The 15,161-nt window shown below is 30.7% G+C and overlaps 2 protein-coding genes across 3 annotated transcripts; both read right to left on the bottom strand.

Annotated features, from left to right (window-relative positions):
• Nucleotides 1-2,544: 2,544 nt before the first annotated feature.
• LOC113517625 (60S ribosomal protein L23a) lies at nucleotides 2,545-6,601 on the bottom strand. Its single transcript, XM_026902364.3, has 5 exons — nucleotides 6,513-6,601; nucleotides 5,708-6,168; nucleotides 5,488-5,615; nucleotides 3,203-3,379; nucleotides 2,545-2,680 (listed from the first exon to the last, which is right to left on the bottom strand). The coding sequence occupies exons 1-5, from the start codon at nucleotides 6,541-6,543 to the stop codon at nucleotides 2,596-2,598; spliced, it is 882 nt and encodes a 293-aa protein (XP_026758165.2). The 5' UTR covers nucleotides 6,544-6,601; the 3' UTR covers nucleotides 2,545-2,595.
• A 2,681-nt stretch (nucleotides 6,602-9,282) lies between these two features.
• On the bottom strand, nucleotides 9,283-14,664 carry LOC113517624 (serine/threonine-protein kinase PLK4). Of its 2 annotated transcripts, none has more exons than XM_026902362.3 (3): nucleotides 14,338-14,664; nucleotides 12,349-12,441; nucleotides 9,283-12,138 (listed from the first exon to the last, which is right to left on the bottom strand). In XM_026902362.3, exon 3 carries the CDS (start codon nucleotides 12,036-12,038, stop codon nucleotides 10,035-10,037), a length of 2,004 nt encoding a protein of 667 aa, XP_026758163.1. In that variant the 5' UTR covers nucleotides 12,039-12,138; nucleotides 12,349-12,441; nucleotides 14,338-14,664; the 3' UTR covers nucleotides 9,283-10,034. The 2 variants fall into 2 exon arrangements, with proteins under 2 accessions (XP_026758163.1, XP_026758164.1); XM_026902363.3 differs by having other exon boundaries at nucleotides 14,507-14,662.
• Between the last annotated feature and the right edge of the window lie 497 nt (nucleotides 14,665-15,161).

Below are 15,161 nucleotides of genomic sequence, written 5' to 3'. Positions count from 1 at the left end.
AGATAAATGGAGCAGGGGGAGAATGGATTGTTAGTACCGGGATCTAACTGCCCCATTGCTAGCAAAACACCCTATCAGGTCGACTTCCACGCGGTTCCACCTGGAATTCCGTCGTTGTTAATTCTGGTGGAATTTGTCACGATGGGCTAACTGACTTGCTTTCATCCTCACCTATCACCCTCATTGTTGCTCTGCTAGCGTATATCGATAACGCAGGCAGGGTTACCATTCTATTATCACCCATTAAATAAAAAAAAAAAAACAGATAAATTATCATAGTTTATCTAAATGATCACGTGATTCCCGTCTCGTATAAATTCTTTAATAATTTTAAAAATAAAATATAGAATGAATTCTTTTCAAAATCGCAGACATCTCTACGCTACTGAATTGCCTTCAGTCTGGTTTTCTCCTAGAGCACAACACTACTCAATATATTTTAATAGGAGAGATGAGATTACTAAAGAGAAGGTACTAATGGGCTCTAGTGACACCATTAAATATCTATTTTGATTTATGCGACCAGATGTTCGTTGTCTAGTTCCTTATAACACATGGAATCCTAAGTAGAGTACCGGGGGGAATGGGATTGTTAGTAATGAGATCTAACAGTCCCATTGCTAGCAATGTACCCTATTAGGTCGACCTCCACACGGTTCCCCCTGGAAACCATCATGGTTAACCTTACGGAATTTTTCACGATGGGCAAACTGACCTGCTTTCATTCTCACTTATCAACTCTCATTGGTGTCCTGCCAGTGTATATCGATAGTGAAGGCAATGTTAACATTCCATTTTTAGCCATTAAAAAAGCTAGAATACCAGGTGATTGGTGTAATTGTGTGGACCTGGTTTGTTATCACTTATATGTATACCCTGTCAAAGGTTACCAGAAAGACAGACAAATGCATGCTCATAATGCAAGCGGGGTTATCATTCCCTCTAAGAACCACCACTACATCATATATATATATATATATATATATATATATATATATATAAACACAAATACCGTATTGTTTATTTACATTACTGTAAAATAGAAATACTTCTATTCTTTTGATAAGTTCTCGGAAACTGAGCTAATTGGAAATTTGGTTTTATTTATTTTAACATATACCTTTACGATTTATTATTTTAGGGTTTCAAATTTGTAAATATACAAAATTAAGCCCTTTCCTATGATATTTCTTATGTGACGCTATTTGGACTAGAAGGTCAACTCCAAGATTTTGTATACTTAACAACGATAATAAAGATATTTTTTCAATTATTTACATTACTATACGTGTAGACCAATACACACTATGTAAAACTAATCCAAATTTCAAATCTATAGTACTAATAGCTACTAAGATATAGCGCTGTGACAGACGAACAGACAATCGCATCATGTCTTGTACTTTTTTAATACAGAACCCTAAAACAATGTTTTAAATGGTGGGGAACCTTTTTCCTTCTTTTCGAGGTCGATTTAAAATCCATAGTGACATTTTATTAAAAATTGAGGGTTACGTAACTATTATAATCATCTGTGAAATGACCAGTTTCTGGACAGTCGAGTGAAATAACGAAGTCAACGCTACTCTCGACCTCGTTATTTCATTTATACATTAGACTAGCTATATTCCGCGGATTTACCCGCGTGAGCTAATATATAAAGCACCCTATATTCTAAGATATAACTTATTCATGTACTGAATTTTATTAAAAGGCATGAGAAGTACTATTGCCATTCTGTGATGTTCTTGCTTACGCGTATAAGCGTCAGTTACTACTTTCTAACAGGTGTGCCGTTAGTTCGTTTGCAATAATAAAATATCGTAATTATAACACCTTTTTCATTGTTAGTCTTTCGCCAATCCAAAATTCTTACTAATAAATATGACTGTAAAAGCTTGACGACTTAACGGCTCAAACAATCGTCATATTAGATACTAAAAAAACGTGTTTGTAAGCACTAGAAATTTTATAGTTCAATTCTGGAGAAAGGACGGCTATTTAATGTCACGACACCACTATATACGAGCGAAGCCGTGAGATACGGCTAGTTTAGTACAAGTAAACATCTTTTGACTCCGCTGATGGCACATTCTGATAGACGAAATTGCATATTTATTTTAAAATAGCAACCAGCTCCAGATTAGCAGTTTGTTTATGAACTGGAACCTATGTTACGCAATATTTTTTATCTATAAATGAAAAGAACTTTTTAAAATAGGTTAAACATTTTTTAAGTTTATCCATTATAAACAAAAAACTTTCTCTTTATAATAGTAGTTTAAGCAAGGTAAAATAGATACCTATGAAAAAAAAAAACATCAATTGACCACCGGTAGGTGTGCTCATAAACAGTAGGACTAATTTTTCAGACATCTAGAATGTATTTGTTCCGAAACAGAAATTCGAAAATAACAGTGCTGCTAATAAACATTTCAGAATATTCAGATACACTGGTAGATCTGTTTTGTATTCCTTGAAAATAAACCTATATAATGTACACTATTGAGTATTTTAGTCTGAGGCAAAGAAAATAATAGAAACTTTTTAAGATTTAAGATTTTTTATTCTTATAAAATATAATACAGCATCTGTTTATATGATGCCGATTTTGTTGGCAACATCTAATGCGTCATGATCCCTCGCAAGCCGTACATACGCCTTCTTCTTACCATCGGGCCTGGAAAAAAATACATGAAGTTCGTAAGTAAATGTCAATATTTACATTGGTGAATTTGTATATTCACATATAAATCAGAGTTGTGTATCTTTTATTTCATTCTTTGTCAATGAGATTCCCACTAAGATATCATCATTTTAGAAAAGGTGTTGGAAAAGGGAAGGAAAAATAGATGAAAGTATAGTAATGCTCAACGACGCAATCTATTTTTAAACGGTTTTTATGTGGTTAGCATAAAAAACCTGAATAACAAAAATTGACTTTTCATATGGAAATAAAAGTATAATTATTATCATCATAAAATTAATTTGAAGAAAATAGATATATGAGAACTACTTTTTAAGGTTTCAATACTAGATGATTATTACATATTTAAAATAGCTACTCTTCTTATCACAAATAAAAAAATATACCTAAACAATTTCAACATTAAGTGGATGAGATAATTTTGTTATAATGTATAATTTCACTACAGAGGTAGATATTTATGAAAAAGGTAATTAAATGGTAATGTGTACATACCTGATGAGGGTGTTAACTTTAGCAACATTAATGTCATACAGTTTCTTAACTGCTGCCTTTATATGGTGCTTATTAGAACTTGTGTGGACGATAAATACCAAAGTATTGTTGTCCTCAATTTTCTTCATAGCCGCTTCAGATGTTAATGGATACTTTATTATATTATATGCATCCATACTGAAACATTAACATTACAAGTCTTAAAGAGTGCTCATGTTGAACTGCATTATCCATCAATTTTCAAGTTTACAAATAAAAATCCAATGACCCATAATTTCAAAGATAGTTTAATAATAATCAATAAAAATAAGATATATCAGCCCTTAATTGTTCACTGCTGAACATAGGTCTCACTTATTAAGGGTTGTTATGCCAGTAGTTGCCACACTTGGCAGGTGGGTTGCAACTTTAGTTAAACATGATGATGTTTTAAAGAGAACACTGCTGCCAATACTTTGACCATTAAGTTCCCTTAGTTGCCTCTTATGACTTCAATATAAACACCCATGCTTTTTATACATATTATCTTTTATTTAGTTCAAATGTTATTACACCAAGTTAAATGTTTATTAACCCTAGGATTTTAGATTACAAATTATCCTATACGAAAACTGCTTAAATAAACATTAACAAAATAAAAGAACACAAACCTAAAAAAAATTAGACCCAATATATAGTTCTACTTTTTTTTCTTATACAAATTATCTTCTTCCTCTATTGTATTCAACTATTGCAAGTAGTTTCTCTTTTTATCGTGATAAACTAAATTGAGAAGTATTTATATATTTATGAGGTTTTCCATCCTAATCACTACACAATATAAAGTCGCTTCCCGTCTGTCTGTTCTTATGTATGTTTGGATCTTTAAAATTAAGCAAGGGACATTGATGTACTTTTTTTAATAGATAGTGATTCAAGAGGAAAATTTTAATACATGCAATAATATAGTAAAGAAACACTAATCATTTTATAATACTTATAAGTATGTTATGATAAATAAAAAAATTTATTTGAAATTGTATTATGTAGTATATTTAGTATCAGCATTGCACCCTTCCGAAGCTAGGGTGGGTCACTAGTGCTATTAGAAAACTATACTATTTGCCATGTGGTCCCATCATAGAACAGACCACCCCTTCCTTTCCCATGGGTTGATACCCATGGGAAAGGAAGGGGTGGTCTGTTCTATGCTGGGACCACATGGAGTCTACTAAGGGAGGATGAGGGATGGGCAGCAGTGTCCCTCTTAACTGCGGTTGCTAATCTGTCTGTCAAGTGTAGCAACTATTGGCAAAACATTAAAACAGACTTCTTAATTCTTTATGATTAGCATGGGTGATGCAAGATAGTATTATCATAAAAACACTAACTACATTATGAATGACGGGTCACTTAACCTGATTAGACAATTAAATAATTCCTAGATATTATGTACTGTCATACCTATGATATACAACCCAGTTTCTATATGTGTATATAAATTGTAACAAATTCTTAATTTTTATAAAAAAAACTAGCTGACCCGGCGAACTTTGTATCACCTAACAGTTCATTATTTAATTTTTTAGTTTATTTTAATACTTATTCTGTTATTCAGGACATCCAGTCAGCTAGATTTATACTATAATAACACCACTCAATTGTTTTGCCTTCCCAGAACTTCCCCACTAAAATTTGTACTTTATGGTATGTATGGTATTAATGTACAAATTGATTTTTAAATATTATTATGAATCCTTTATATGCTAGTACACAAGTGTTGTTTTTAGAGTTATTCAGGCAATTTTTAAATTTTTTCTCTTCGTAGAACCATCCTCATACTTTAAGGAATATTATAAAAATATAATTAGCGAAATCGGTTCAGCTGTTCTCGAGATTTGCACTTAGCAACACATTCAGTGATTTATTTTTATATTATAGATTACATAAAGTCCTACACAATTATTATTTAATCTATAAAAAAATAATAATCACAAGAAAAATATCAATAGAATTTGTACAAAAATCTGATACAGAAGGTACTTTTGACCTACTTATGTTTTTGTTATTAAATAGCTGTGTTTCAAGGCAAGGTAAAAGGTGAGATCTGGCAGTAAAATTATATCTTAATCTGCAGTGATAGTTCAGTGTATTTTGTAATATACATGATGTTACTTGAATCTAAAAGTACTGGTAACCATAATAAACTTTCTATCAGGTAGGTAGTTAGCTCATTTACACATTACATTAGCACATTACATGTTGCATTGGATAAAATTAAACATTAAAAATGACAATGATCTTACCGATTCCTCTTAGGCAAAGACTTTCTTGGATATTTAGGGTGCCTTGGAGGTTCAAAGGTCTTGGGTCTACGGAAATGGACAGAAGTCCTGATTTTACGGATACGCTTGCCATGTTCTCCTTTAACAACCTGAAATACAAAAATATTTCTTCTGATTCTGTATTTTGAATAAAATAAACATTAATTTTACAGAATCCTAATTTTATTAAACACGTGTTTACCTTTCTCTGAGCCTTCAGAGCCTTAGCAACAGGTTTTACAACCTGCTTCTTTTGTCCCTTAATACCGGTCTTTTTAGGTTTTGGTGCAATCTTCAACTTTGTGGCTGCAGGCTTGGGCTTGGGTTTTGCAGCTGATGCAGCTTTCTTAACCGAAGGCTTAGCACTCGATTTAACTTTGAGAGCAGCAGCCTTGGCGGATCCAGGTTTTGCAGTAGGAGTAGTCGTAGACTTTTTCTCAGCAGGCTTGGCAGCTGGAGCTGAGGCTGGTTTAGACGGAGCAGGTTTCGCTGTTGCTGGTTTAGCAGCAGGTGCCGATTTTGGTGCTGCAGCTTTAGGAGCCGGAGCTGGAGTTTTAGCTGATGCCGGTTTCGAGGCACTAGCAGAAGCGACTTTAGGTGCTGCGGCTGGAGTTTTAGCCGTAGTTGGCTTCTTCTCCGCAGGTTTAGACCCAGCGGTGGATCCTATATTTGAAAAGTGAAAATCGATTATCAACACATAACCTCAAAACACACTAAACAATATGACATGTAAATAAATAAATAGACCTTTAAGACAACTTAGTCATACTCTTTTATTGAATAATAAATTAACGGAAACGGTGCAGTAATGATGCAAAAATACAGATTTAACTAAAATTGTGTGGAAACTAGGCACCGCGTGGCTTGTTACTTTCATACACTATACGCAATAATTTAAATAAGTTATAAAGTAGTTACTTTTTTACTTTAATTCACATTCTATTAACGAGAGATTTCAGATACGTTTACATTTTAGGTATAATTTGGTTAAATAAAAATAATCATACCGGATTTCTCAGGCTGCTTCTTAGGAGGCATCGCGAAAAAAAAGATGGAGGCAGTGTCGCCAACTCGGAATCAAGTTTTCTGTCTAAAACAAAATTTGAAAATTAGGCAGAGTTGCTATAATAATAATTATATTAGTCAATTAATTTATTGTAGATACTAAATAAAAAATGGGTAAAAAATTATTTAACATGAACGTAATTGTTTAAAATGCGCAATCGAATCTGGTTAAAAAAAAAAGGTATTTTAGTAGTCAATTGGTATTGTCAAGATTCTTTGAAGTTTTATAAATAGCATTTTTGAAGAACTTTTTGTTATTTTTTTTTGTAAATATAGATAAATATTCCTTTGTTTTTTAATTGTTTAATTCACTATTGAATTATTAAAAAAATTTATTACGTAGTAGAATTGTTTCTTGTTAATTAATAATGCACAATGTTGCCATAATATAATTACATAGGAGTGATAAAATTTTCGATTCATAACAGGCCAGTGTATAGAAAATGTTATACGGCTGTATAACTCTTCCAAATTCAGATACAACCTGCTTGCATACATTCTACAGAAACATTGTCGAATATATAATCTAGAAATGTAAAATTTGTCATTGACAAATAATTGACATATCATTTTCTATTGTATTATTTATTCGAAAAACTTATTTTCAGTGCATAACCTTAGAGTCCCACACCCCTACTTTATCGTCCCTACTTGATACTTGATTGGGGAAGGGATTGTTGGTAATGGGGTCAAATAGCCCCATTACTAGCAATACACCCGTCTCTATATCAGGTCGGCCTCCACGTGGTTCTCCCTGGAAACCATCGTGTTTAATTCTAGTTGAATTCGTCAAGATGAGCTAATTGACTTGCTTTCATCCTCATCTGTTATCTCTCATTAGTACCCCGCCAGTGTATACCGATAGCGCAAACGGGGTAACAATACCATTATCACCCGTTAAAAAAAACCTTAATCTGCCCCACATATAAGACTAGCATTTCGTGGAAGTTTTAAATATTCTGCCACGAAATGCTAGAATATCATATCATATTAGATACCTCTATAATGATCAGTGTTTGTCTACTATATTATACATGTATTATATATATAAACATTCCTCTTCAATCACACTATCTATTAAAAAAAAAACGCATTTAAATTTATTGCGATGCGAAAAGACCTAAATATATATAGGAATAGTCAGACTGAGTGACTTTCTAACTTTATTTAATACTACGTATATTATAGTGATGAGCGCGCAGCTTATACAGCTTATAGCAATATTGAGAACTGCCGTACGTCACAATTTGATGGAGTATTGTTATACATGACAGAACAAGACAGTAACTTTCATTTTGCTGTAGGAGCCAGTAAAAGAGAAATATCTTGTTTTGTCGGCTTCATTATTATATGTATGTGATTTAATATGGTTCTATTGGATATTAAGGAATTATTAATAGGTCTGAAAGCTTCATTGCTACTAATGTACCTTATCAAATCGACTTCAATACGGTTCCATTTAGAACCCATCGTGGTTAATTCAGGTTTAATTAACTATTAATTTATAACGTGTACAAGCACCCAAACAATAGTGCGCTACTGTTGTCAAGATAGTTTTTGTTTGTTGTCGTAATCTGGTTGGCTTTTAACTATCCTTTTTTTAAAAAAGGGCGGGAAGCGTAAAGTTTAGACGTTATATTTTTCTGTTATTATTTTTAATATTATAATATCGATAAGATAAATTGCAAATAGAGTTTATTGTTATTGTATTTCAGTATTTATTAAACTTGAGTAATGGTAGTTGTAAAGTAGGTAAGTTTTTGTATATATTTTTCCTTAATATATGGGACCCTCTACAGGTTCCCGAAGGCACGGTTTCCAAAGTCGCTCGTCATGTAATTATTAAGAAATAGCGGCCCGTCTCGTCGTCGCACGGGTGGACATTTTTACATTTTAAAAAGTGGCCATTAAGTCTGCACACGCGACGGAAGCTTAAAAATGGAGTAACTAGTAGTTCTCCCGTTTTCCCAACATTTTCCTTCACTGCTCTGCTCCTATTAATCACAGCGTGATGAAAAATATACCATTACCTGCCCAAGAATATGAAGAATAATTGTACCAAGTTTCGTTAAAATCCGTCGAGTAGTTTTTGTTTCTATAACGAACATACAGACAGACAGACAAAAATTTTACTGATTGCATTTTTGGCATCAGTATTGATCACTAATCACCTCCTGATAGTTATTTTGGAAATATATTTCATGTACAGAATTGACGTCTCTACAGATTTATTATAAGTATAGAAGAAGATATGCTATTTCATTGGTTACATTTGAAATATTCTAAGCATATTTAGTAAAAATGAAACATATATATAACTACTTAGACAATTGCCGGATACCAGATACTAAATAATTTTGATAATTTAAAAAGAAAACAACAAGAATAAAACTTCATGTGTGTGTATTTGATTCAGTGAGGAAAGCCAGCAACAGTCTAATATTAATTAAGAAATAATCAGGAGAATGATTCATCTCATCTACATAATTTATTAGTAGAGTTTATTATGAACCTTATGATTCTGCTCCATAGTCTTCTCACATAAACAAAACACGTAATTAAGAAAACAATGGTTAACATCTGTATCTCCTATGCTTAAGCTAGCAAGTTGCATACTTTAAGAGAACACTAGTATATAGTTATTCCTATAATACTGTAATATAAAAAAGTACCTATGGAATAAATAGAAAGTAATAAATAAAACAAAGCAAGTAATTATAAATATATAATTGTCCATTGGATATTTTAAATGTGTAGGTAACATACAGTTTATTGTAAAGTCGTTATAAATTGAACTACTCATGCAGAAGTAGGTAGTAGTATAGGCATTTTAATAAAATGTAATGAAAATTTGAAAACATAAATTTTTTAGTTTGTTAGTTGGGTACTAACTTAATTGGATATCAGCAGTTGATGTCTACTATACAAATAAAAAGCTGGTTAAATGTTACGAGTTCATTTAGATTGTTTCTATAATAATTTTGATAAAATTTAGTTACTTTTTACTGAGTTTTATTAAAACTGACTATTTTTCAATTATTTTATAAATATTCCTTTTTTTTTTAATGTAAACCTTCAATACAAATTAAAGATGCATCGATACTCAGTTCTGCAGCGCTCAATACTTATTTATAAAAGAAAATCAATTTTTTTTAATTTTTTGGAAAAAGAATGTTCAAACAACAATTAATTTCATGACCCCATTGGCGTAAATATAGATCATGTTTATATTATATTAATATATTAAAAACTAAATAGTACATAAATATTATTTTTTCGTGCCTTTTTTTAATTCGTCTTATACACCAGCACCACATTTTCATGAGATTTCTACAAGAAAACATACTATTAATACATTAGTATTTGCATATATCTATTACATTCATTTAAAAAGATAATTAGATGCATTCCTAGAATGAATTTGTCAAATGGCTATTGTCAATAATACAAACATAAAGATATAATTAAGTAGTGTTGTATTCACTTGGAGTTTGACTTGAACTTGTTGTGGTACGATGAAATGACCCAACATTTAGAATAGGAGTGTTGTAATTTAAGTTTACTGATCCGTGATTAGGTAAAGCTGTATTGCTAATAGATGTCATTGGCCTTTTTCCTATAATCAAAGGGAAACATTCATCTGGAATACAAGATAACGCCATTTGTATTCGTTTAATACGATTGGAACATTCCTCATAGTGTTCTACCAAATATTTTAAGTCAGAAGTAGAACTGGGATTATTATATGTTTTCAAGTTCTTATCAATAATTTTCATTCCATCTACAGATGTGTATGTTACTTTTTCTCCACTATAAAAAAACATATCTAGATCGGTATTATTTTCCATGAGCTGACATTTAGCTAGACTTGAATAAAGTGTAATTTTAGGTGTTTTAGCTTTAACAAGATCAACAAAACGAGATGCATATAAGTATTTTTTCCAATGTTTTTGTGGTAAATTGTGATATGAAAATACTTCATCAGGACCAGGATCATGATCTGTATTGTTTCCCTTACAATTATCAACAGTGTAAATTATTATCTTCATGCCATCTTTGGATATTTTGCATATTTCCACTATCTTTTCTTCTCTATCTTTACCTTTTCTTTTAATGAATTCCACTATGACACCAGATGCTTCTATTTTCAATACAGCATTTCTAGTTCTATGTGAAATAATGGGTAATCTTTCTGCACAGAGCGGTGGAACACCTAACATATTAGTATTTACATTGCATGATTTAGCAGTATTTTCTTTGTTTTCTCCAACCATATTAATACTGTCAGTATTAACAGATTTGCTGCTTTTAATATGTAAATGCTTTATATTTTCTAATAGTGCAATACCACTACTGCATGCACTATCAAATTTTTGTAAAGGTATATTTTTTAATTGACTTGAATTTCTATCAAACAAGTCTCCTGTCGCATGAATATTACTATGAGAAGAATGACAATCTTGCATCCCAGTAAATATATTAAAAGATGCTGGTCTAATTTCCTTATTAATAAAGTTACCCATATTTTGTTCCCTACAGATGACACCATAATCAGAAGCATTTCTGTCATCACTTCTTAATTTGCCACTGTGTTGAGTACTGTGTAATGTAGTCAGAAATCCTGAATCTCTTGATAAATCATGTTTGGTTGCATTCGAAATATTAATGTTATTATTTAAGAAAGGATGTTCCATTATCTCCTTCAGAGTTATTCGCATGGTAGGGTCCTTGCATAGAAGTTTCAGTAATAAATCTTGAGCATGGGGAGACAATTCTGAAGGTATATTGTAATCAGCATTAATAACTTTATTAAGTGTAGTTTTTACATGTTGAGTATGAAAAGGTGGGCTACCAACTAAAAGTGTATACAACATACAACCTAATCCCCATACATCTGCAGGTAAACCATGCATTTCTCGAGCAGCAACCTCAGGAGATATATAGTTTGGTGTACCACACATTGTGACATGCTTCTCATCAGGACCATTTAATTGTGTAGCTAATCCAAAATCAGCAATTTTTACATTAAGATCTTTTGTCAATAGCAAATTATTCAATGAAAGATCTCTATGAATAATATTATAAGAGTGAAGATACAATACTCCACTTACAACTTGTTTAAAAATATCAGCAGCAGCCTTCTCAGATAAACCTCGTGTTCCCAACTTAAAATGTTTAGCTAGTTCTCCATTATGTGCTAATTCTAAAACTAAATAAACATAGTGTGCATCTTCAAAAAAAGAATATAATTCTAATATAGCAGGGTGCTTAAGGCGAGAGTGTATTGTGACCTCTTGCCGTACACGTCCTATCATGCCAGCACTGGCCATAAGAGCTTTGTCTATCATTTTGATAGCCACAAATAAGCCTGATTTGCGACATCTTGCTCGATATACATGTGCAAATCCACCTTTACCTAGATGTTCTAATATTTCATAATCTTCAATTCTCTCTCCAAATATGCTCATTTTTTAAATTACAGTATTTGCTTGTCATGCATAAATCTATATTTCCTTTTTTCTGCATTTACACAAATCTTTCTCAACATTTCCATTATTTTTGTGTGTACTGAAACAATTTATATTATAATATATATTTAATATTTATTGTGGGCAAAACATATAAGTTTATCATTATAATGAGTGTAAAGTGGAAATATGTAAATTCTGGAAACTGATCTGTCACAATAGATAAATAAAGTCTTTATTGTTTAAATGTTTTGTCTGAGTATTTTAATATTCTTTATATTTTACTGTACTAACTATAATAATTAATTACCTTTTTCACAATCCAGGTTGCATCCTCTACACTTTTTGATATGATTTCCTTTACTCTTTCTGCATCTGGTTCAAATTTATGCTGTTTATAACTCTGTAAAAAAATAGTAATGTTGTTGAGGTTGAAAAAAAGTAGTTTAAATTTCAGTAATAAATATCCCCATTGACTTTTCAATCTGGTAAATTAAGAAAGCCTTTTTTTTAGGCAACACTAGTCTCTTGCTTTAATAAAAAATATATCTTTTATTATAAAACAAAGGAGCTGTAGTCTTGTGAGTACTTGCCAAAGACAAATTTAGGAGACAATATGTAGTAAAGGAAAATTTTGTGAACCTATTTATTAAAAAAATCATAGTAAAATAGGAAATCAATATTTCCAAAGTTAAACATAGTAACTGCAGTGAGAAATATTACAAAAGATTGTTATTTTCTTTAAATAAATTAATATTATAATTTTTCTTTTAATAAATGGTATAAAAAATAATTGGTATACACTTACATAATATTATTATTATTTAAAATAAAAAATAAAGTACAAAAAACAATATGTACAATTAAAGACATGAATGGTTGAAGGTGTCGAGAGGTTCTAATATGTATACTAACACCCTCTAAGTTATACTTACACTCAATTACTGTAACTTACAGTTGTTAGCATTCACAAAATACCTGTTGATATATGCATCAGGATATGTTGTTGATGTATTTAAATATGATATAGTAAATAGTGAAAATAAAATATATCACTTTCGTATTCAGGTCTTCAATTATTTCAAATAATAATATTACATAATTACTATGATAAATGTTTATAATGAAAGAAGTTTGTTAAGCAAGTTTTTTTTTAATATTAAAAATTAAGATACACTTAAAAGAAATTATAGTGTATATACTTAAAATAAAGGTGATTTTAAATATACTATAATTTACTAATATTCTGTGAATTACTGTATTACTATGAATTATGCAAACAACCCTTGCTGCGGGTGACAGCTGACAGTTTGGCTTTTTACTGTAATCACATTGAATGAGATGTTTTAAGTTGTTATATGTATTATATGTTTGGTGCCAAAGTTAATCTAATAATCATAATACAATATATTCCCATTTTGTTATATCCATAACTTGTTTTTCTAGTTTTAATTTATACTTTATTGCATTAAAACATATAGTAATAATAAGTATTAGAAATAATATAAGCAAAGGTGTACTTATCTCTAAAAAGTCAGTCAGTCACACACATTGGTATAGGAATATATATCACAGTGGTATAGGAAGTAGTCAGCGGAAGCGGTATTGAACAGAACTCTTAACATTTTTACAGAAATCTAAACAATAACAGTATCTACAAAATTTGCATAGTATTATATTTATATATGTAATATATACAATACTAATATATATACTATGTATATATAAATCTACATAAATATCTATTAAATATTCATTTCAATATATGTTTAAGTTTTGATTAGTATTAAATGAACTCTAATGTAAGTATAGGTGTTGCCAGCAACACCTAACATAGATATGTAACATCAACAATGGTGCCTTTTAACATTAAAGTAGAACAATTAAAACAGTGGGGCTTGTTTATGAGATGAAAATGAAACAGTAACTCCTCCTGTACTATTTGTATCAGTAACAGTGTATTAGTGAATAATGCTGAATAGGTATTGTTAGTAATAGCAATTAGCAGCCTTAGTAATAAACATTGATAAATTCATCGCGATTGGTAGATTGATCTACCACAATATTTTAACTTCAGACCTAAATAATGCAGATAATAAATGAACTAATTTTATGTACATGTACATGTAAATAAATAATTATTTATTCTTGCGCTGCTAGACGCTAAAACGATGAAAATAGACAGCTTATGCGTCTAATGTAAAATAAGTAAAAACAACAAATAAAGATGATAATCATAGTTACAATAAAATAACAACAGCGTGATAATTCGTAAGACTAAAAAGTACATAATATCTACCTGTTTTATAGCAAATTTATAATGTTTACAAGCATCAGGGGGCAACTTTTCACATTGGCGTAGTAAGAATTTGTATAATTGTAAAGATGTCATATGACCATTAGGATCAGTAGAGAACCGCCTTGCATAATACCAAAACATTTATTATTATAATTTATATTTTAATTACCACTAATCTGCTTGTATCGTAAGAAATAACCAATTTAATATTGTACTATACTATCATCTCTGAGAGTAGTAAACTTAATTTACGAATTTATTTCATAAAAGTATGAAGGAATATTTGTTGTTATGTTATGGACACAGATTAAAAAGACTATGATTGTGCACCATAGGTATTTCTTTTTATAAAGGTCGTTTTGAAATTTGTTCAAAATTGGATAGGCAAAGAACATAATCTATACAGCCTAATCATAAATGAGGGAAACTTATCAGTAATTTATATATATAGATCTGCTAGGGTTGATTTATGGCTCTGTCTTAGATTATAAAGTGTACGTAATACGTTATACTAAATCTATAGACTCCCCAGATTAAAGGTAGTACAATAAACATGCTTTTTTTTAAGAACAAGGAATTTCGTAGAAGGAATGATAAAATAAAAACTGTAAATCATAAGGTTGGCTCCTTTCTTCTTACGCAAACATAATTAGTAAAAAAAAAGAACGAAAGATACACCCTCAGTTGCTATTTTTCTCAATTCATTGCAGGCTAGTGTAAGAAAACGTGTATGTAAAATTTTTGTTCATTTACATTGTTAGATTATATATCGACACAGTTAATATAGAAAGTATGCAAGCAGGTTGTATTTGAATTTGGTAGGG

The sequence above is a fragment of the Galleria mellonella genome, unplaced genomic scaffold, assembly GCF_026898425.1.
Source record: "Galleria mellonella isolate WM207_F2 unplaced genomic scaffold, CSIRO_AGI_GalMel_v1 utg78, whole genome shotgun sequence".
In the NCBI taxonomy this organism is placed as follows: Eukaryota; Metazoa; Arthropoda; class Insecta; order Lepidoptera; family Pyralidae; genus Galleria; species Galleria mellonella.
Note: the sequence above shows the minus strand (reverse complement) of the source record. Positions and strands in the feature narration are given on the sequence as shown.